Source organism: Pristiophorus japonicus, chromosome 20 (assembly GCF_044704955.1).
Source record: "Pristiophorus japonicus isolate sPriJap1 chromosome 20, sPriJap1.hap1, whole genome shotgun sequence".
In the NCBI taxonomy this organism is placed as follows: domain Eukaryota; kingdom Metazoa; phylum Chordata; class Chondrichthyes; family Pristiophoridae; genus Pristiophorus; species Pristiophorus japonicus.
The window spans coordinates 60,955,928-60,978,561 of record NC_091996.1 but is presented as its reverse complement, the minus strand read 5'-3'; the positions used below and the strand labels follow the sequence as shown (position 1 = coordinate 60,978,561).

General features: G+C 46.6%; 1 protein-coding gene across 5 annotated transcripts in view; it reads left to right on the top strand.

Moving 5' to 3' along the window:
* pnpla7b (patatin-like phospholipase domain containing 7b) overlaps positions 1–22,634 on the top strand; it is a 354,575-nt gene that overhangs the window by 164,296 nt on the left and 167,645 nt on the right. For all 5 annotated transcript variants that reach the window (XM_070862864.1, XM_070862865.1, XM_070862863.1 and 2 more), the window contains 2 exons: positions 2,811–2,886; positions 11,710–11,862. In XM_070862864.1, the coding sequence (XP_070718965.1) occupies positions 2,811–2,886; positions 11,710–11,862 (229 nt within the window). The remainder of the gene's footprint in view (positions 1–2,810; positions 2,887–11,709; positions 11,863–22,634) is intronic.

The following is a 22,634-nucleotide window of genomic DNA, read 5'->3' as shown; positions in this document are numbered from 1 at the left end:
GATGTGCAATATTGCATGACTAAAATGTCATCTGCTTTTGCAAACATCTTGCGCAATAAAAAAGTTCCAGTACATGGTGGTGAGCTATGGATTCACACCCATGATCTCCACGGTACTGGATTCTGGATTCTTGATTGGAGCGAAGTGACCATGGCAAGTGGAGAGCAGATGCCAAATTCTGGCACACAGGGAAGATTCACAGGTAAAGAATTTCTCGGGCTGCCCTTGTTAAATTCCTGGTCCACACTAGGGGCTGGATTTTCGGTTCTGGTCATGGAAGCAGGGTGGTAAAGCTTACGCCCGTGAAATGGTTTGTGTCCTCGGCCACAAAATTCATCAGCTGGGCCGTGAGAGTGTTGCACACCTCCCTGAGGGCGCTAGGCCGGCTGACCAACTGAAAATCCCCAACTAAAGAGCCAGCCTCTGAGCGCGCTAAGATAGGCTTGCTCGAAGAAAAAAACATTGGCACAAAAGACATTCGCAATACCGTGATCACACATTAGATAAATCGCAAAAATAAACAAAACAATCACACTTGCCTCATTCATTACTTACTGCACTCACCGGGACAGCTCTGACCTCCTGGTTTTCCAGGTAGTCCCACTAGGGCGCACTAGAGGTTCAGCATCAATTCAGAATCGAAGCGTAGTCGAACCCGGTGGCGTTCCACACCGGCTCAACACTCCCGGGCAGTGCTGCAACCTGGCCACCTGCCCGTAAACCATGCCCCTCCGGGACGCTAACAGGGGTTGCAGAAAACAGAAAATCTAGCCCTAAAACTTGAGCTCATAATCCAGGATGTCACTTCACTGCCATCCGTTCGACGAGGCATTAAATTTGGTTCTGTCTGTTCAGGTGAATGTTTGAAAACTAACTAGGGAATTGTTTTATGCAGCGAATTACGATATAGAATGCCCTGCCTGAATGGATGGTGGAAGCAGGTTCAGTAGTAACTGGTAGTAAAAGGTACTTGGATATATAAGAAATGAGCTTTGCATTTATATAGCACCTTTCACAAGCACAGGACATCCCTAAAGCGCTTTACAGCCAATGAAGTACTTTTGAAGTGTAGTCACTGTTGTAATGTTGGAAACGCGGCAACCAACTGTGCACAGCAAGCTCCCACAAACAGCTATGTGATCATGACCAGATAATCTCTCTTTTTTGTTACGTTGATTGAGGGATAAATATTGGCCAGAACACCAGGGATAACTCCCCTGCTTGTCTTCGAAATAGTGCCATGGGATCTTTGATGTCCACCTGAGAGAGCAGACGGGCCCTCGGTTTAACGTCTCATCCAAAAGACGGCACCTCCGACAGTGCAGCACTCCCTCAGCACTGCTTTCTTGAATTTCTTGAAAAGGAAAGAAACACAGGGCTATGGGGAAAGAGTGGGGAGAGGACTAATTGGATATTTCTTTCAAAGAGCAGGCACGATGGGATGAATGACCTCCTTCTGTGCTGTAAGATTCGATGTTATGGTTGGAAGAAGAGATCAAATAGGATGAAAGGCCACTTCATCGAAACATTTATGAAGATCATTTGAAAATAAGATAGACAAAATAAGATAGATTGCACGTCTCTTGAGCCATGCCAAATCGGTCAATTAACTTTCAGATACACACACAGCCTTTTGTTTCACAGGAATGTCAACTGTCTCAAAGTTTTCAAACAGCCACTGCCTTCGCTGGATATAATTGTTAGGTTTTTTTGTATCCAAGACTTTGTGAATTTTAATTAACTAGCAGTGGGTTCGACACTGCCCTTTCACCTCTGGTACCTGGGTTTAAATCCAGGCAAGAGTAATGAGATTAAGGTTTACCCTGTCTGCTGACTTGTAAAGGTCCAATGTGAAATTAATTTGGGAGTCCCAATCTAGCTCCTGGTGGGATTGAGTCTAAAGCACTTATGGGCTATGGCAGCCAAACAGGCCTAAGGATGGTGTAGGAAATGGAAGAATTGTCGCACTGGATTGTAGTGATGTTTTTCAGAGTTTGGGGCAGAGTAGAGGGAGCTTAATACTTAAAAGTACTTTATGCAGTCAATGCCTGAAATAGCAAGTGCTCCATTCCCCAGCACCAAGATCCTTCACTGTGATCAATGCTCAAACAGATTCAATTAAGAGATGGAATGACTTCCCTCCTCCTAGTTTAGAACAGTCGATGCTTGGACAGGCTTTCCTCAACTCAACAGGCTGATGCCCAAAAGACCAAGAATGTGGAGGGCATTGTGCCTTCTGATTTTAAAAAAGTACCTGTATCTGTACACATGAACTTAGGAATTTTTGGGAACAATTTATTTTGTTTCTGCTCACATTTCTCCCTCTGTGGAAGGTGGCAGGCAGACATTTGGCGGGAGACGGCACACACTTCATACACAACAACATTAACACGGGAAAGTTAACAATGATGATGGAATCGCTGCAGGTTTATCGAATGATGATCTAGAGTTGATTATTGGGAAATTATGGCCTCTTGTGCATCCCCGTCTTTCATTGTCCACCATTGATGCATGCTTAAGCTCTGGAATTACCTCCCTTAATCACTGCTTCTCCACCTCTCCCTCCTTTAAAACCAACCACTTTGACTAAGCTTTTGGTCACCTGACCTAATATCTACTTACGTGACTTGGTGTCGGACGGATTCTGTTTGATAACGCTCCTGTGAAACGCCATGGGACATTTTACTACATTAAAGGTGCTATATAAATGCAGGTTGTTTTTGATAAAATGAGTGTCGCTGTATCTTCCAGTGAACTCTGTCTAGACCTTACAGTGTGAACACTCTTGAATTGGCAGTGTTTTGTTTTAGGTGGTTACGCGACTCATTCACCTACTGGGCCAGAAGATCCTTGGCAACCTGCAGCAAGTCAGTGGTCCATTAGCAGGTAAGGGCTTTAACAGCACGGACATATTCCCCTCCATTGCATTGAAAGATCAATAACTAAAAGCTGAGTTGTTTTTCTCACAAGGCTGTTGGGGTGAGGGAGGAGAATGGTCCAGAGTCAAACGTTCTATTTAAGCTGCACAGCCACGCAGTGGCTGCAGGTCCCGCACAGCCAGTGAGCTGGCTTTTAAATAGAAAAACCCGCGCGTGTGCGGAATTTTGAATGGCCCGCGTAGCTCGTTAAAGGGACCGCGCGGACCAAAACAAAATTAGGGGAAACATTGTCACCGCCTACTGGAAGTTGTGTTTACATGAGAAAATTATAACTTGCAGAAATATTTTATTTAACAGTACATAAAACTGTGGGCTTTCTCCCTGGAAGTGTGAAAGTATTTTGTTTTCTTAACATTTTAAATTGTTAACAAAAGAACATTCATGTGGTACTCTACCCTTAATTTGACTGGTCCTACCAACTTCATTAACAGCTCACAACATTGATTCCAGTGGTTCAATATGCAGTGTCCTCCACTCCTGTATTACAAACAGTGGTCCTGATTAAAGTAGCAAGGATGCTCGTCTATCTTTATTTCAAAGTTGAGCAGTTTTATTTGTACACCAGCTGATTGGGAAGATGCAGGGAATCGCGGCAGTAATGATCCTGGTGATAACTTGTCTAAAGCCTGTCCCTCCTGGTGCTGAGGTGTGAGGGTTGCAGGGTGAGTGTCTTCTGTTTGTCTCTGATAACTGGCTCTTGGCAATTGAGTGATTCCTCCTCCTCAGCACACCGAGCAGCTGCCTGTGAACTTCTGAAGTAACGAAAGTAGCACAGACAGATTTCACAAGCAAAATGCTGTGGATGCTAGAAATTTGAAATAAAAACACAAAATGCTGGAAGCACGTTTTTACTTTGTGTAATTAAGGATGTGGCAACCAGGAAAAAGCTTGTGAACATAATTATCATGTTTCTTTTGATGAAGCTATCAGCTCTAAGACCATAATTCATTCATTTCATTTGGATTATATTTTTAAGCCTATTTATAATCAATGTACTGTCACACAGTAACCAAATCCAGGGCTTTCAATCTATTTATAATTTGGATTTCCAGATTTCTAACATCCTCTTTATTATTAGAGTTTACTATTGAACGCATCACTGTTTCACCCGTTTGAATGTTTGTGCCTCGACTATTCTAATGCTCTCCTGGCCGGCCTCCCACCTTGCAGCCTCTGTGAACTTGAGCTCATCCAAACCTCTGCTGCCCATATCCTAAATCTCTCCAAATCACATTTTCCCAACTCTTCTCTTAGGCATCCTCGTACCGAGGATGACTTGCTTCCACACCAAAAAGGGATGAGTTCACAGGTGTTTTGATGAAGGACCTGATATTCCCAGATCCCGAACTACATGTTGAAGGGTGGAAGATGTCTGTGGGTGGATTTTTTTTTAACGTATGGCGCCGTTGCACACCAGACACCGCACGGGCCTGACAGAGCTCGGTCTTGGTCCAGTGGCAAAGATTAACCATGACGACTGGAGACCAGCTCTGCTGCATGGATCTAGTGTAGCTCGCATCGCAGTGTGGGCTAGCCCGTGCTGCCCCAGGGCCCTCGCCTCTTCTAGGCCCCGAACTCGCGTCGCTCAACAATCTCTCGTCGCTCCTTCGCCCCGACCTCGCCGCTCCTGCTGTACCTGCCCACGTACCAATCACCGACCTGGACCTTGGTGACGTCCAATCCAGTCGCCCTCTTCACTGCCGTCGTCCTCTTGCACCAGCTCGCGCTGCTCCCTAAAGTGGTATGCCTCCACGCTGCTCCCGGGGCCGCTCGCCTTTTATGGCCCCGACCTGCCGTTGGTGTTTCCTCGCAGGTCAGGGCCGCCACGCTGCTCCAGGAAACACCAGCGGCAGATCAGGCCATAAAAGGCGAGCGGCGACCGGCCCCCTGGACATTTTCCCATCAGCCCTGTACTCGCTGACTTACATTGGCTCCTGGTGCGGCAGCACCTCAATTTTAACATTCTTAACCTTATTTTCCAATCCCTCCATGGAGTCGCCCTACAACCCTCCAAGAGCTCTGCGCTCTTCCCAATTCTGGTCTCTCTCGCATCCCTTATTTTAATCGCTCCACCATTGGCGGTTGTGCCTTCAGCTGTCTAGGCTCTAAACACTGGAATTCTTTCCTGAACCTCTCTGCCTCTCTCCTTCTCCCTCCTTGGATTTATTAATGGCTATCTTATATTTATGACTTCGTTTTGGACTCCCCACAAGCGGAAACATCTTCTCTACATCTACTCTTATCAAACCCCTTCATAATTTAAATATTTCTAAGGTTACCCCTCGGTCTTTTTTTTTTTAAAAAGAGGAAAGAGCCCCATCCTGTTCAGTCTTTTCTGATGGTTCTAATCCCCCAGTTCTGATATCATCCTTGTAAATCTTTTTTTGCATCTTCTCCAGTGCCTCTATATCCTTTTTGTAATATGGAGACCAGACCTATGCACAGTATTGAAGTGTGGTCTAACCAACGTTCTGTACAAGTTTAACATAACTTCTCTGCTTTTCAATTCTATTTCCATAGAAACTCTTTCGATCGGGGCTTGTATTCCTAATTTCTGGAAATGTATCTGGAGCTGCATAGAGCTCACCGTCCAATACTGTTGAGAAGCAAAGCTTGGCTCCATGTAGTCCAAGTACTGAAATGAAGCCTGTACCTTTCGGCTACTCTTTTTAAATAAAGACACTGTTGTATCAGACAGTGCTGCTGAGGAAGGAGCAGTGGTGTGCAAGACAGGTGTCAGCCATGGCTCCCTGGGTAGCACTCTTGCCTCTGAGTAGGAGGTTGTGGGTTCAAATCCCACTTCAGAGACTTGAGTACAAAAATCTAGGCTGACACTCTAGAGCAGTGCTGAAGGAGTGCTGCACTGTCGAAGATGCTGACTTTGGGATGAGGCGTTAAACCGAGGCCCCATCTGCTCTCTCAGGTGGACTTAAAAGATCCCCTGGCACAATTTCGAGGAAGAGCAGGGGAGTTCTTCCTGGTGCCCTGGCCAATATTTATCCCTCATTCAACATCACTAAAACAGATTATCTGGTCATTATCACATTGCTGTTTGTGGGAGCTTGCTGTGTGCAAATTGGTTGCCGTGTTTCCGAGATTTCAACAGTGACTACACTTCAAAAGTACTTAGAATATCCTGAGGTTGAGAAAGGTGTTATACAAATGCAAGTCTTTAGAAACATAGAAACATAGAAAATAGGTGCAGGAGTAGGCCATTCGGCCCTTCTAGCCTGCACCGCCATTCAATGAGTTCATGGCTGAACATGCAACTTCAGTACCCCATTCCTGCTTTCTCACCATACCCCTTGATCCCCCTAGTAGTAAGGACTTCATCTAACTCCTTTTTGAATATATTTAGTGAATTGGCCTCAACAACTTTCTGTGGTAGAGAATTCCACAGGTTCACCACTCTCTGGGTGAAGAAATTCCTCCTCATCTCGGTCCTAAATGGCTTACCCCTTATCCTTAGACTGTGTCCCCTGGTTCTGGACTTCCCCAACATTGGGAACATTCTTCCTGCATCTAACCTGTCTAACCCCGTCAGAATTTTAAACGTTTCTAAGAGGTCCCCTCTCATTCTTCTGAACTCCAGTGAATACAAGCCCAGTTGATCCAGTCTTTCTTGATAGGTCAGTCCCGCCATCCCGGGAATCAGTCTGGTGAACCTTCGCTGCACTCCCTCAATAGCAAGAATGTCCTTCCTCAGGTTAGGCGACCAAAACTGTACACAATACTCCAGGTGTGGCCTCACCAAGGCCCTGTACAACTGTAGCAACACCTCCCTGCCCCTGTACTCAAATCCCCTCGCTATGAAGGCCAACATGCCATTTGCTTTCTTAACCGCCTGCTGCACCTGCATGCCAACCTTCAATGACTGATGTACCATGACACCCAGGTCTCTGCACCTCCCCTTTTCCTAATCTGTCACCATTCAGATAATAGTCTGTCTCTCTGTTTTTACCACCAAAGTGGATAACCTCACATTTATCCACATTATACTTCATCTGCCATGCATTTGCCCACTCACCTAACCTATCCAAGTCGCTCTGCAGCCTCATAGCATCCTCCTCACAGCTCACACTGCCACCCAACTTAGTGTCATCTGCAAATTTGGAGATACTACATTTAATCCCCTCATCTAAATCATTAATGTACAGTGTAAACAGCTTTTCTTTCCCTCTTTCTCGTTATTCCTTTCTCTTTCTCTTCATTTCCAGCTCTTCCTTTCTTCCTTTAAAGCATGCCTTAAAACCTACCTCTTACTCTCCTAATATCTCCTTATGTGGCTGTGTCAAATTTTGATTGACTCCTTGGGCTGGTTTACTACATTAAAGGAGCTATATAAATGCAAGTTGTTGTTGCATGGCATCAGCAGAGTGGCTTAAAGGCTCGTGAAGAGCTGTAGGATTTCTCAGTAAATCCTGAACTTTGTTTTTCCTCCATCTGGCTCAGTTGGCAGCATTCTCGAGTCAGAAGCAATGTTCCTCCAATTTTAAATTTGGGTGCACGGTCCCTTTAATGGGATGCCTGGCCATTCAAAGTTTTGCACCTGCGCGAAACTTCACATTGGGAAAGCCGGTCCTGGGATGTGCAGGACCGGCAGGCAGCTTACAGGAGACGTTGGTCAGAAGTCCGTGGGTTTGAGCCCTCGTCCAGGGACTGGAGGATGTAATACAAAAGCAAAATGCTGTGGATGTTGAAAATCTGAAATAAAAACAGAAAATGCTGGAGATACTCAGCGGGTCAGGCAGCATCTGTGGAGAGAGAAACCGAATTAATGTTTCAGGTCGATGACCCTTGGTCAGAACTGGAAAAAGTTAGAGATGTATTGGAGCATATAATCTAGACTGACACTCGCAGTGTAGTACTGAGGGAGTGCTGCACTGTCAAAGATACTGTATTTTGAATAATATGTTAAACTGAAGCTCTGTTTGTATGTTTGGATACAGAAGATCCCATGGCACTATTGACGAAGAACAGGGAATTCTCCTGGTGTCTAACATTTACCCCTCAACCAACACCACCCAAACACATTTGCTGCTTATTCGCCTCATTTTCTTGTATGGGGTGTTGCTGTGTGCGAATTGGATGCTGTGTTTGTCTACAAAACAATAGTTACTACGCTTTAAAAGTACTTCACTTCCTGTGGATGTGCAAGGTGCTGTATAAATGCAAGTTCTTAAGCTCCAAAAACGCCATCTAAATGTTCTTTCTCCTCTTTGCATCCTCATCGTATTGAAATAGAGACTCGTCGCATGATCTCTTATTCTAGCTAATGCTCGCCCAGGATCTCAGTGCAATGGAACTCCTTGCTTTCCTCGGTCATCCATTCCTCCAATAATCTACAAGCCTAGAGGCAACTGCTCACTATTTTATTTACTTTGAATGCCCTCCTACTCTTCTCAGCCTTGGTGATGCCCTGCCCTGTGTGCCCTTGACTTGAATTTCTCCGTAAAGAAGTCTTTGTAACAGAGGCAGCTGAGTCCTTGCAGACCATTCTTTTCTTATGTATGTTATTTTCCCCTTTCCCTGTTTCCAGCAATTTCTGTTTTCGATTCAGCTTCCGCATTGTGATCTTGTGAAGGCTCTAATCCTAATTGATGTGTGATAGTGTAATTGTGCTTAAATGAACTGCAGTCACAGAATTAAACTCAATTGAAGAAGTTGACATGGGCTGTAATGTATTTGCTTCATGGGTTCTTTGCTTAACAATCACACTACACGTTAGGGGAGCGGGCGGGTAAGAGGAGCTGAGTCCACGGCCAGATCAGCCATGATCTTGTTGAATGGCGGAGCAGGCTCGAGGGGCTAGATGGCCTACTCCTGTTCCTAATTCTTATGTTCTTATATGTTCTTACCAGATCATCCACCAGGCTCACAACCACCTGCCTCATTGTGGATCCTTTGAACCCAACTGGCTGGGGTTTTATTGAGTCTTGTCATCATCATAGGCAGTCCCTCGGGATCGAAGAAGACTTGCTTCCACTCTTGGCATGAGTTCTTAGGTGGCTGTACAGTCCAGTGTGAGAACCGCAGTTTCTGTCACAGGTGGGACAGATAGTCGTTGAGAGAAAGGGTGGGCAGGGAGCCTGGTTTGCCGCACATTGCCTATGCTTGATTTCTGCATGCTTGTGAAGATCACATGACTGGCTAAGCCACTTCCAACTCAACAGTTCTACAAACCCTGTAAGCATCATCATGGGTGCATACATTACAGGCCGAAACTACTTTAGTGCTCGGCGTAGCATGTGAAATAAACAGCGTACAAGGTCCAGGTCTGCAGGTTGCAGCTTCTGGTGTCGAATGCCACATCAGATTTCCCATTTTATAGTGAATAGGGAAGAATTAGCGAAGAATGAAATAACTTGTATTTATATAGCACCATTCAGTCTGACCTCAGGATCTTCCAAAGCACTTCACAGCAAATGAAGTACTTTTGAACTGTAGCCACTTTTGTAATGTAGGAAACATGGCAGGCAATTTTCACACAGCAAGATCCCACAAACAACAATGTAATTATGACCAGATAATTTTTTTTTCAGTGATGTTGGTTGGGGGATAAATATTGACCGGGGAGAACTCCCCTACTCTTCTTCGAAATAGTGCCATTGGATCTTTTGCATCCACCTGAGAGCAGGCAGAGCCTCAATTTAACATTTTATCTACCAGATGGCGCCTCTGACAGTGCAGAACTCCCTCAGCAGGTCAGCCTAGATTATGTGCTCAAGTCTCTGGAGTGGAACTTGAATCCCACTACCTTCTGTCTCAGGCGAGAGTGCCACCCACTGAGCCACAGCTAACACGTAGTAACTTGGAGGTAGGGAACATCGAGGTGCAAACATCAATAGATTCAACCTATTATAAAAGCATCTTTCACTGGTAACAATGGTGGCATCCTAAATCCACAACCAGCAAAATCTGGCAGTGATTAAATCTCATTGCTTTCCTTTTAACCGCAGTGTTATCATGATCTAAATGGTGACGAATGCAAGATGGTGAGGCATCTGCTGCAAAGTGAGCATCAACAGAGCCAATGCTTCATCACTAGTCTCAGTGGGTGCTCACTGTCTCATGCTGAAGTCTTTCTGTCAACCCAAATTACTGCAGATCTATTGAGCCATTTGGTTGCCCTGTGTAAATGGTGATTTTCATTCACACGTTACAGAGCTTTTCCTTATGGCAGCTGAAGTAGAAACATAGAAAACAGGTGCAGGAGTAGGCAATTCGAGCCTGCACCACCATTCAATAAGATCATGGCTGATCATTCCCTCAGTACCACAGAAACCTAATAAATGTGAAGCCCTCCCCCTCATAAATTACCTTCTCTCTTTTGCATATCTCTCTCTCTCTCACTCTCTCTTTATGCTTGCTCGCTCAGCCATGCATGTTCCCCTTGTTCGTGCTTTTTGTTTCTTTCACCCTCGCTCTTGTGTGCGCCCTCTTTCACATTCATGCATTCCCGTGCTTGCTCAGTGTCTCTCCTCTACACTTGCTCTTTTTCTGCTTCTCTCTTGCTCTCGCTCTTCTCGTGCTCTCTTGGACACTCTCGCGCTTGCTGTCTCGCACACATGCTCTCATTCCCTCTTTCGTGCTTTCTTTCTGTGTCACACTTTCTCGCATCCTTTCTCGCATCCTGTGTCGCGCACACTCTCTCGCGTTCTTTCGCATTCTATCGTAGACATATGTTGAAGTCAGAACATGGAAATACGCCATTCAGCCCAACTAGTCCGTGTTGGTGTTTACCTTCCACACAGGCAAATAGTTCTCACCACAAACCGCTTCAACCCCCTTCCTTTAACCACCTATCCAATCTGATCTTGAATGTTGCCAGAGTTTCTGTCTCGACCATTAACCTTGAAGTGAATTCCGCATTCTCAAAACTCTTAAGCACATAAGAAATAGGAGCAGGAGTTAGCCATTTGTTTCCCTTGAGCCTGCTCCACCATTCAATTAGATCATGGCTGATCTGATCTTGGCCTCAACTCCACTTTCCTGTCCGCTCCCCATAACCCTTCACTCCCTTGTAGTACAAAACTCTTATCTCCAACTCTCTTCTTTGCCCGCCCTCTCGCCCGCCCGCCTTCCCTCTCGCCCTCTTTTTTTTTTTCTTTCTCTCGCTCTCTCTCATTCACATTCCCTCTCAGGCCACAAATATCTGTCCCATCATTGGACTATAAATCTATAAATGAGCATCCTGGCTCCCGATCAATCCATAATGTTGAATTCCTATCTCAATTGCACTTTAAAAAGGTTACGTGCATCTTCATCAATGGCCCATTGGGTAAAGACACTGCCTGCTGTAGCACTAAGTCATATAAAGCACACCCTAGTCTGTGCTGAGAGTTAATTGATCTTGGCCTATCGGGACACTACAAGAACTTTGGAACAAGGAGAGGAAACCTCAAACAGGGTGAGAATAGGATTGGTCTTGGCTGTGATACCATTGCAGCCCAATAGCCTCTACACACTCCCTGTTCTAGGTCCACACATTGAGAATGGTCACTTGAGTGAGGTTCTAGAGTGCTGCTGGTTCCTGTGCGACTGGCTCAGCAAGACATGGAACCTTTAGAAGGGCTGGAGGGAAGAAGGTTCAAGGTTTAGTATTGACCATGTTTGGAAGGTGCTGCTTTTCCCAGCTCCAGTAGTACGCTTGTGGTAACGGAAGCTCAGCACACTGTAGGGGCATCAGAGATGTCTCAATAATGCCAAAACTTTTGCTTGTCAATGTATAAGCTAATTTTAGTAAACGTTATTATTTTCTCTGTATAAGGGCGTGGCTTGGGAACCCACATGGTGAGCAACAAATGGGAATCGGTGGGGAATCCTGCCAGTAATCTCTCCACAGTGGCCATCCTGCCGGTATCTGAGGACGTTCCCCTTACCACCTTCACTCTGGAACTCCGACATGCACTCAGTGCCATAGGTAAGGAACCATTTCAATAATCCTGTCATCTAGGAAGCATTTACAGCTTTTACTATACACCGTGTGATGCCTAAATCTGTCTACAGTTTACATACACTGTACATTGCCTGCTCTGCAGTACATATATCTATAGTGTATTTTGTTTTATTTTGTTCTTGCAATATGGGCATTACTGTATCGACGGTATTTCTTGGCCTGAGGGAATTTAAGAGTCACATAGCATTAGACTGAATCTTGCCTAGGGCACACCGGCTGTGGGCTGCAGGTTCCCTGAAGGACATTAGTGAATGCTTGAAGGGACTCCTGCAAAAAAACTGACAGCTGATGCCAATCCTTAAAGTGACCCCCGTAGTTTACAGGCTTCACTGTTTTGTGCATACGATACTATATTTCGCACTACAAAGAAATAATTGCCGTTTCTGTCACTGCCACACATTTAAAGCTCACAAAGGTGCTGTACAGTGTCACAGTGGCTCTCAAACTTTTCTGCATGGAAGAAGTTGAGAAAATACTTGGAAATGTCTTTACCCAGAGGGTGGTGGGGGTCTGGAACTCACTGCCTGAATGGTTGGTAGAGGCAGAAAGCCTCACCACATTTAAAAAAAAATACTTGGATGTGTACTTAAAGTGCCATAACCTACAGGGCTACAGACCAAGAGCTGGGACGTGGGATTAGGCTGGATAGCGTAGACACGATGGGCTGAAATGACCTCCTTCCGTGCTGTAAATTTCTATGATTCTATGAATACTGATTCACTTCCACAGACATCGGGAAAATATTGATTTACTCCCAGGCATACCGGAAAAATACTGATTCACTCCCATGGAGACTGGGAAAATACTGATTCATTCCCAGAAACACTGGGAAATAGACTGATTCACTCCCAGAAACACTGGGAAATAGACTGATTCACTCCCAGAGACACTGGGAAAATACTGATTCACTCCCAGAAACACTGGGAAATAGACTGATTCACTCCCAGAAACACTGGGAAAATACTGATTCACTTCCAGAAACACCGGGAAAATACTGATTCACTCCCGGAGACACCAGGGAATATACTGATTCACTCCCGGAGACACCAGGGAATATACTGATTCACTCCCGGAGACACCAGGGAATATACTGATTCACTCCCGGAGACACCAGGGAATATACTGATTCACTCCCGGAGACCCCTGGAAAATACTGGCACATGTCTAGACAACCCTTGTCCTAATGTCCGCAAGACAGTGACGACTATCCAAATGAAAACAACGCTTTCTTGTCTTACTATACAGCAGCAGAAACAATCTGTATTTGTGGCAGTATGTACAAAAAGGTGATGCTGAAATTGGATGACTGATGAAAAGAGATTTGACCCAGGGGCTCGCTCAGGTCCCAAGACCCCCAGCTTGAAAACATCTGCTGTATAAACCAGTGCAGCACTGAGCAGGGAACTCTGTGAGTCAGTCAGGAACAATACAAGCGCATTACCATTGTGTATTTTCCCTTACTTGAATACTATTGCCTAATAATAATGTATAATATATTCCTTCAAGCATGGGCTGGACCTTTTTCTGGTTGGGGCGGAGATCACCTCATACAAAAGGTAGGTACTGCATTGAATTTTCAGGACCAGAGTTGATCTGGACCAGTTTCCATCACCCAGAGGGAGGTCTGATGAATTTCACAGATTTACCCGCCCCCCCCCCCCTCCCCCCCAAATTGGCCTGGATTTTCAATGTTTTTTCACCTCTCCCAACAACAACTTGTATTTATATAACGTCTTTAACATAGTAAAATATCCCAAGGCGCTTCACAGGAATGTCATAGGACAAAAAACAAACAGGAGATCACCTGGTTTCAGGTGAGGTGCAAAGCAGTGTACCCTGTTTTTTTAAAAAAAAACAATTTGGGTGCATTGCTCCTTTTAAGCGGCTGCACGACCCATTCACACTTCAGCATATGCCCAGTTTTTCCATTGAGAAACTGGCCTGCAGGAGAGCTTCAGACAGCTGCGTCGTTAAACCGGAACATTGGTGGAAAGTGTGTGATACCCAAGGCATCACAATTGTATGGGACTGGCTGGACAGACCAGAGAGTCTCTTCCTGTCCATATGTTCATATAATAGCAACTGATTCTAGCAATTAAAATGTATTAGCAGAACACATGTGATCCGTGAAAATATTCAAATGATTTTATAGTGAAAGTATTAATGGTACAGCTCAGTTGCATTCAGTAGAGGCTCTAGATACCCTTTGACTGGCCATGGGATTGTGTAATTAGTGAGTGATAGCAGCAAAGAGGTGAAACCTTTCCCTCGGTAATTGTGGCATGCTGACTGCTCACTTGGGGCTCAAGTTTCGGACCCCCGCTAGAACGGCGCTCATCGGAGAGGCCCGCCTAATTTGTAGAACAGAAATTGCGCCGAATACTTACCTCGCGATTCTCCGATGTCTGTAGGCCCGTTTCCAACTTGGCGCGGCGCAGCAGGAGCTGCTGGGGGGCGGAGCTATAGCCCTACGTCAAAAGCAATGCCGGCAGCTGTGCGCGTGCGTAGTGGAGGCTGCGCACATGCGCAGTAGCTCCTGGCCCTCCCGGCACATCCTGTCTCCGGGCAGCGACCCTATCCCTGGCCGAAGGGACGCCGCCCCTATCCCGGGCCAAGTGGTCTGACTGCCCGCCCGGCATCCTCGGCAATGGCGGGGCCCGCCCGAAGTCCTGGGCGGTGAGCATCTGCTGGGGGCAGGCCCTGCCCGAACTGGCGTCCTAGTCAGCAGTGGGGTCCGCCCAAAGTCCTAGGCGGCGGTCCGGCATCTACTGGTGGCGGACCCCGCCCGAAGTCCTCGGCATCATCAGCGGCGGGGCCCGCCCGGACGGCATCTCCTGGGGGGGGCCCCGTCCCAGCAGGCTGTTGGGGGGCTCCCGGTGGTGCGATAGGTGAGTAGAAACTTAAAATTTTTTATTTATTGATTTTTAAAAAAATTTTTATTAATTTTTTTTGGATTGATTTATTGGTTGATTCATTGATTTATTTATCATTTATTATTGATGATGGCTCTTTATTTGTAAAAGTGACGTTTTTAATGCTTGTAAAATCCCCTAACTTCACTCGAATTCCCTTCCCCCCCCCCCCCCCCCCCCATTTCTCATTCCCTGCGCCTAATTTATAAAGTGTAGGCAAAGTTTTTCTGAGGGTGCAAAAATCTACACTTACTGCATTCTAAGTTAGTTCGGAGTAAGTTTTCGCTGCCTAAACTTGCAAAACAGGCATAAGTGGCTGGTAATGCCCCCTTTTGGGAAAAAAAACTGTTCCAAAACAAAACTATTCTAACTCACTAGAATTGGAGCAAACTAAATGCCGAGAATTGCAATTTTTAAGATACTCCATTCTAAACTAGTTGCTCCAAAAAAAATAGGAGCAAATTGAGTCGAAACTTGAGCCCTTGATGTGGCAGGCTTTCATTTTAGTGTTTCTCTTCATGATCAGTGAATCTATCCAGGACAAAATGAAAAGCTGTGAACTGAACACAGGCTTTCAAGTGGTCAGAACTCGCCTGCGATTTGCCGTGGTGGTTTGCCCCCTCCCCCAGGTTTTTGGGCTGCAAGTGTTTATTATGTTCCTAACACAGATGAGACTGCACACAGCGAGGGTAAAGTAACAGTGACCTCAGTCTTTAATAAGACACTCCAGAGTGAGGAACAGGCCTTAGTGGCCGGCTTATATACAGTGCTCCCAAGGGATGCTGGGATCCCTTGGAACTTCAGGGGATGAGCTCCCTGGTGGCGGAACATGGGAGTGCATGCTTTATAGATACCCAACATCACTCTTCCCCAACACCCCCCCACCCGCGCCCCCACACCCCCCCCAAAAGTCAAAGTGAAAACTATTTACAAGGTGAGGCGGTTGGAAGCCTTTCTTTCCCTGGTGGACCGCCTCGGTACAAATGTCTGTTCTGGTGTGTTGGCTGTGCCCTCGCTGGGCTGGTGTATTGTTGGCCCTGCAGAGCTGCTAGGTGAGCCTGGCCGTGATGGGTTCTATTTTCTGGTCCGGCGTGGTGTCGTTGATCCTTTGGGTGTGTGTTGTGGGCTCTCAAAAGGTGATGTCTGCTGTGGGTTGTTCAGGGCAGTCTGTGAACCACAGCCTCGTTTGGTCCAGGTGCTTTCTGCAAATTTGTCCATTGTCTAGTTTGACTACAAACATTCTATTCCCTTCTTTAGCTATCACCATGCCCGCGATCCACTTGGGACCATGTCCATAGTTTAGCACACACACAGGATCATTCAGATCAATTTCCCGTGACACAGTGGCGCGACCATCGTTTACATTTTGTTGCTGCCCCCTGCTCTCTACCTGATTATGCAGGTTGGGGTGAACCAGCAAGAGTCTGGTTTTAAGTGTCCTTTTCATGAGTCGCTCAGCCGGCACCCCTGTGGGCAAGTGGAGTCTCGTGCAGTAGCTGAGCAGTACTCGGGACAGGCGGGTTTGGAGTGAGCCTTCTGTGACTTGTTTAAGGCTCTGTTTGATTGCTTGTACTGCCCGCTCTGCCTGCCCATTGGAGGCTGGTTAAAACGGGGCCGAGATGACATGTTTGATCCCATTGCGGGTCATGAATTCTTTAAATTCGGCACTGGTGAAACATGACCCGTTGTCACTGACCAGTATGTCAGGCAGGCCGTGGGTGGCAAACATGGCCCTCAGGCAATGGTGGCAGTGGCGGTGCTTCCCGACATTATTTCACATTCAATCCATTTTGAAAAAGCATCCACCACCACCAGGAACATTTTACCGAGAAACGGGCCCCTATAGTCGACATGGATCCTTGACCATGGTCTGGAGGGCCAGGACCACAAACTTAGTGGTGCCTTTCTGGGTGCATTGCTCAACTGAGCACATACGCTGCATTGTCGTACACAGGACTGTAAGTCAGAGTCGATACCGGGCCACCACATGTGGATCTGGCTATCGCTTTCATCATTACTGTACCCAGGTGTGTGCTGTGGAGATCCGAGATGAACCTCTCCCTGCCCTTTTTTGGTAGCACTACGCGGTTAGCCCACAACAGGCAGTCTGCCTGAATGGACAGCTCGATCTTTCGTCGCTGGAACGGCTTGATTGGCTCTTGCATTTGAATGGGGATGCTGGCCCAGCTCCCATGAAGTACACAGTCTTTTTTACTAAGGACAGCAGAGGATCTTGGCTGGTCCAAGTCCTAATCTGGCGGGCCGTGACAGGTGATTTATCATTTTCAAACGCTTCCATGACCATCAACAAATCTGCGGGCTGCGCCACCATCAACAAGTTTGCAGGCTGCGCCATTTCCACCCCCGTGATGGGCAATGCTAGCCGACAGAGCATCCGCACAGTTCTCGGTGCTTGGCCTGTGGCGGATGGTATAGTTATACGCTGATAGCGCGAGTGCCCACCTATGTATGCGGGCTGAGGCTTTAGTATTTATCCCCTTGTTTTCAGCGAGCAGGGATGTGAGGGGCTTGTGATCGGTTTCCAGCTCAAATTTGAAGCCAAACAGGTATTGATGCATTTTCTTTACCCTGAACACAGACGCTAATGCCTCTTTCTCAATCATGCTGTAGGCCCTCTCGGCCTTAGACAAGCTCCTGGAGGCATAGGCGACAGGTTGCAACTTCCCCACAACGTTAGCTTGTTGTAATACACACCCAACTCCGTATGACGACACGTCATATGATAGCACAAGTCTTTTACACGGGTTATACAATACAAGCAGCTTGTTGGAGCATAAAATGTTGCTGGCTTTCTCAAAAGCAATTTACTTGTTTTTTTTCCCCATACCCAGTTCTCACCTTTGCGCAATAACACATGTAGGGGCTCTAAAAGGGTGCTTAACCCCGGTAGGAAGTTACCAAAATAGTTCAGGAGTCCCAGGAACGACCGCAGCTCCGTGACGTTCTGTGGCCTGGGCACATTCCTGATAGCCTCTTTCTTGGCGTCTGTGGGCCGAATGCCGTCCGCCGCGATCTTTCTCCCCAAAAACTCCACTTCTGTTGCCATGAAGACGCATTTCGACCTCTTCAGCCGCAGCCCTACACGATCCAGTCGCTGGAGGACCTCCTCCAGGTTTTGTAGGTGCTCGGCGGTGTCCCGACCCGTGACCAATATGTCGTCCTGAAAGACCACCGTGGGGTACCGACTTAAGTAGGCTCTCCATGTTTCTCTGGAAGATCGCTGCAGCCGACCGAATTCCAAACGGGCACCTGTTGTAGATGAACAGTCCCTTGTGCGTCTTGATGCAGGTGAGGCCCTTCGAAGACTCCTCCAGCTCCTGCGTCATGTAGGCCGAAGTCAGGTCAAGCTTGGTGAACGTCTTGCCTCCTGCCAGCATCGCAAATAGGTCGTCTGCCTTAGTTAGCGGGTATTGGTCCTGTAGCGATAAACGATTAATAGTTACTTTATAATCGCCGCAAATCCTGACCGTGCCATCACTTTTGAGTACTGGAACAATCGGGCTGGCCCACTCGCTGAATTCCACTGGGGAGATGATGCCCTCGCGTTGCAGCCTTTCCAGCTCGATTTCCACTCTCTCCCTCATCATGTGAAGTACCGCTTGCGCCTTGTGGTGAATGGGTCATGCTTCTGGGACCAAGTGGATCCGCACCTTCGCCCCGGAGAAGTTTTCAATGCCTGGCTCAAAAAGGGAAGGAAATTTGTTAAGAACCTGGATACATGAGGCCTCATCGACATGTGATAGCGCTCGGATGTCATCCCAGTTCCAGCGGATTTTGCCCAGCCAGCTCCTTCCAAGCAGTGTGCGGCCATCATCTGGGACAATCCAGAGTGGCAGTTCGTGCACCATGCCCTTGTAGGAAACCTTGACCATGGTGCTCCCCAGGACAGTGATAAGCTCTTTGGTGTACGTTCTCAGTTTCGTGTGGATGGGGCTCAGGGCTGGTCTGAATGCCTTGTTGCACCACAGTCTCTCAAGCATCTTTTTACTCATGATGAATTGGCTAGTGCCAGTGTCCAGTTCCATGGCTACGGGTAAGCCATTGAATTTTACGTTTAGCATAATAGGTGGACATTTCATCGAAAATGTGTGCACCCCGTGTACTTCAGCATCTGCCTCCTCTTTCTGAAGCTCGAAATTGCTTTGATCCACCATGGACCGATCTTCCTCTGCCACGTGGTGGTTAGCAGGTTTTGCAGAGCTTGCAGCTCGTTTGCAAGCTCGTTGGAGGTGCCCCATTGTTCCACAGCCCTTTGAAGCGGCATGAATAGGCTGAATGGAAGCCTCCACAACGCCAACAAGGTGTGAATTGCCTTGCATTCATCCTTTGTTGCGGACTCAGTCATCTGGGTCACCTGAGACCTGCTGGCAGTTGCAGACTCATGGGTTCTGCCCTGTACATTTCTGCTCGCAAACACAGTTCCAGTTAATTTATGAACATTGCTAGCACTGTGCTGAGAGATTTGTTTGGTGTTATCACTGATGGACATAAACACCTGTGCTATCGCAATGGCCTGACTGAGGGTCAATGTCTCTACAGTCAAAAGTTTTCGTAGTATGGTCTCGTGGCCAATGCCCAGTACAAAAAAGTCTCTGAGCATTTGCTCCAGGTAGCCATCAAACTCACATTGTCCTGCAAGTCGCCTTAGCTCAGCGACGTAGCTCGCCACTTTCTGACCTTCAGATCGCTGGCACGTGTAGAACCGATACCTCGCCATCAGCATGCTCTCCCTCGTGTTAAGATGCTCCTGAACCGGTGTACACAGCTCCTCATACGACTTATCTGTGGGTTTCACCGGAGGCAGAGGATTCTTCATGAGGCTGTAGGTCGGTGCCCCGCAGACTGAGGAGGACCGCTCTCCTTTTTGCAGCGCTTCCTTCTCCGTCCAGCTCGTTGGCTACAAAGTACCGGTCTAGCCGTTCGACATAGGCTTCCCAGTCCTCACCTTCCGACAACGTCTCCAGGATGCCCACAGTTTGCTGCATCTTTGCGTTGGATTCGTATTCTCGTCGCCAGTTATTGTGTTCCTAACACAGATGAGGCTGCACACAGGGAGGTTAAAGTAACAGTGACCTCAGTCTTTAATAAGACACTCCAGAGTGAGGAACATGCCTTAGGGGCCAGCTTATATACAGTGCTCCCAAGGGATGCTGGGACCCCTCGGGACTTCAGGGGATGAGCTCCTTGGTGGCGGAACATGGGAGTGCCTGCTTTACAGGTACACAACAGTGTAGACCTTTGAACTCGCAGTGGGGTTCATCTCTCAAGCAGCTGTTGGAGGCTCATGGTTCTACTCTTAATGAAGATAGTTCAGTTAGTTGACAGTTCCATTCACACTGGATCGCATAACTTCAAATGCACAGAAGAAACGGTGATGACTTTGTAGAGAATCCAATGTAATTACAAGGTTATTCCATATTAATTAAACTGCCCAGAACGTAATATGAATTTTAATTCAAAGCACTTGCTGAGTATTTACTATTTGTGATTTCTGAGCAAAGACTACAGCTGCTACCATGATGGATAAAATATTCTGTTTATAATTACATTACTGATAGGGCCAGGTATAGGTCATAAAAAACATTGGAGCATAATCAGCCTTAAAGGGAAGGTAGCAATTTGTAATTATTTTTAAAGTGATTCAAAAGTATGGTTCAGATCAAGAAACCGCATGTGTCTGCATATGTGTAGGGTGTTATTACTAGTTTATTAACACGGGGCACACGTTACACTCGGAGGAACTGTGTGCTATATGCAAGTCTTTAATATATTACTAGCACATGTCCCATGGTGCTTCTTACAGGGTTGGGAGATTTTACAAGAACAGGCATTTTTCCAAGTAGCATTATCCAAGACACTGATTTATCAGCTTTGGATGTGGCCCTGGTGGGATCTGGGAGCAGTGGGAACGAGGCTTGGACGAGGAGTCATGCAGAGAGTGATTCTAGGAGCAGTGGGGCAGATCCCGGGATCACTGAAAGAAAGCACCTGGGAGCAATGAGAGGGAAGTTTCATTATCTGAGAGCACTGGAAAAGGGGTCTTGAAGGTAAGGTTGGGAAGCAACAATTTGATCTTAAATGTGCCTGCAGATGATTGCACTTTAAGCACTTTAATAACATTGCGGTTCTCAGCTGAATGCTGGAGAAGAGCTGGGTCAGGGCATGAGGCTCGGCTGGAAGGCTGGGTGGGAAAAGGTTGAAGTGAGGGCATTGGCTGAGACCACAGGCTGGGCAGGAAGGGAGGATGTGGGACATGAATAAACATTGGGAAGTAATGAAGATGGAGAAGAGTCCAGAGCAGGAGCATAGCTGGAGGCTTAAGCTGAGGGCAGTATGTTTTTAATATCAATTTTCTATAAATGTCATTATCTTTTGTTTATAATATATGTGTATATATATATATATATATATATATATACACACACCCTCACACATACGTACACACGTGCATGCCCTCACATGTAAGCGCACATGCGTGCACGTACACATACACATGTACATCCACACACACAAGATACAGAGAACATAAACAAAATGGTGAAAAAGTACAGCAGTTCCATCAGCACTTAAAAGGAAAAGGCAGGCAAGACCTTTCACTGGTTACTCAATGTTGGCTTGCTATATGTCCTTTGTATGAGACTAGAAATCTAGGTCACTGTGGATTGTGTTATTGCAGCTCATTAACACAGTGAGTTTCCCTGCTCCTGCCTGGTCCTATTCTCCTGCCTATTCTGGACCTATCGCTAACACTCGCCTCTCAGATACTGGATTACCTCTCTCAGGCTCTCAGCTCACTGGCTACAAGCAGCAGTGGGGGTAACACGTGGAACAAATGGTGAGCATTAAAATCAGATTTCCTGCAACGACAGATATGAAGGGGTCTCATATATGGGCTACCTTATCTGTGAGTAAATACAATGTTCTCTCTCGGGTGCTGACAGATCTGCAGCGTGTCTTCAGGATTTTAATCCTTGTGCACACAGAGTTGTGAATGTAGGACTTGAATTCATCTGGTTTCTCATGAATATTAATATCTCAGAACATTTAGACAAGTCAATTTTTATACATGAGGCACTGGGAACCTGAGCAAGAAAATTTCACTCGGGTTAAGTTGTCATTTGCCAAGGGGAAGCAAGCGCAGAATAATCTGCACTATGATTGCATGGCAATGTCTGAGGTAGCACTGACCCATACAGACCATAATACCCCAGCTTGTAGCACTGACCCATACAGACCATAATACCCCAGGTTGTGGCACTGACCCATACAGACCATAATACCCCAGGTTGTGGCACTGACCCATACAGACCATAATACCCCGGGTTGTAGCACTAAATCTAAAGACTAGAAGGTCCCGTGCACTGACCCATGCAGACCAACAGGTGCCAGGTTTGAATCCTGACCTGTGCTAAGTTAACTGATCTCAATCAGTGCAATGGTAGGGATTAAAATTGGTTTTAGTGCTCTTGGGTTAGGGAAGGAGAGAAAGCAGCCAAGTTTCTTGCTCCTGGTCACTGGTCAGTGACTCCCCCCCCGCCCCCAGGTTGGAATATATGTGTCAGTGAGAGTGTGTATTGCCAAATAAGAAATATCCGGTTCTGCTTTGATGGCACTGAAATTGAATAGCCTGTTGACCCTTATTGTCTAGCCTTGCACACATACTGGTCACTTAGGTGTGGTAGCAGAGGGCTAAGAGCACTCATGAAACGCTATTGCAGCATGAATCAGTGTCTCGGAGAGGGTGGGGGGGATGAAAGTTGGAGGGAGGAACATACTGGAAATTACTTCAATGTTGATCTGAAT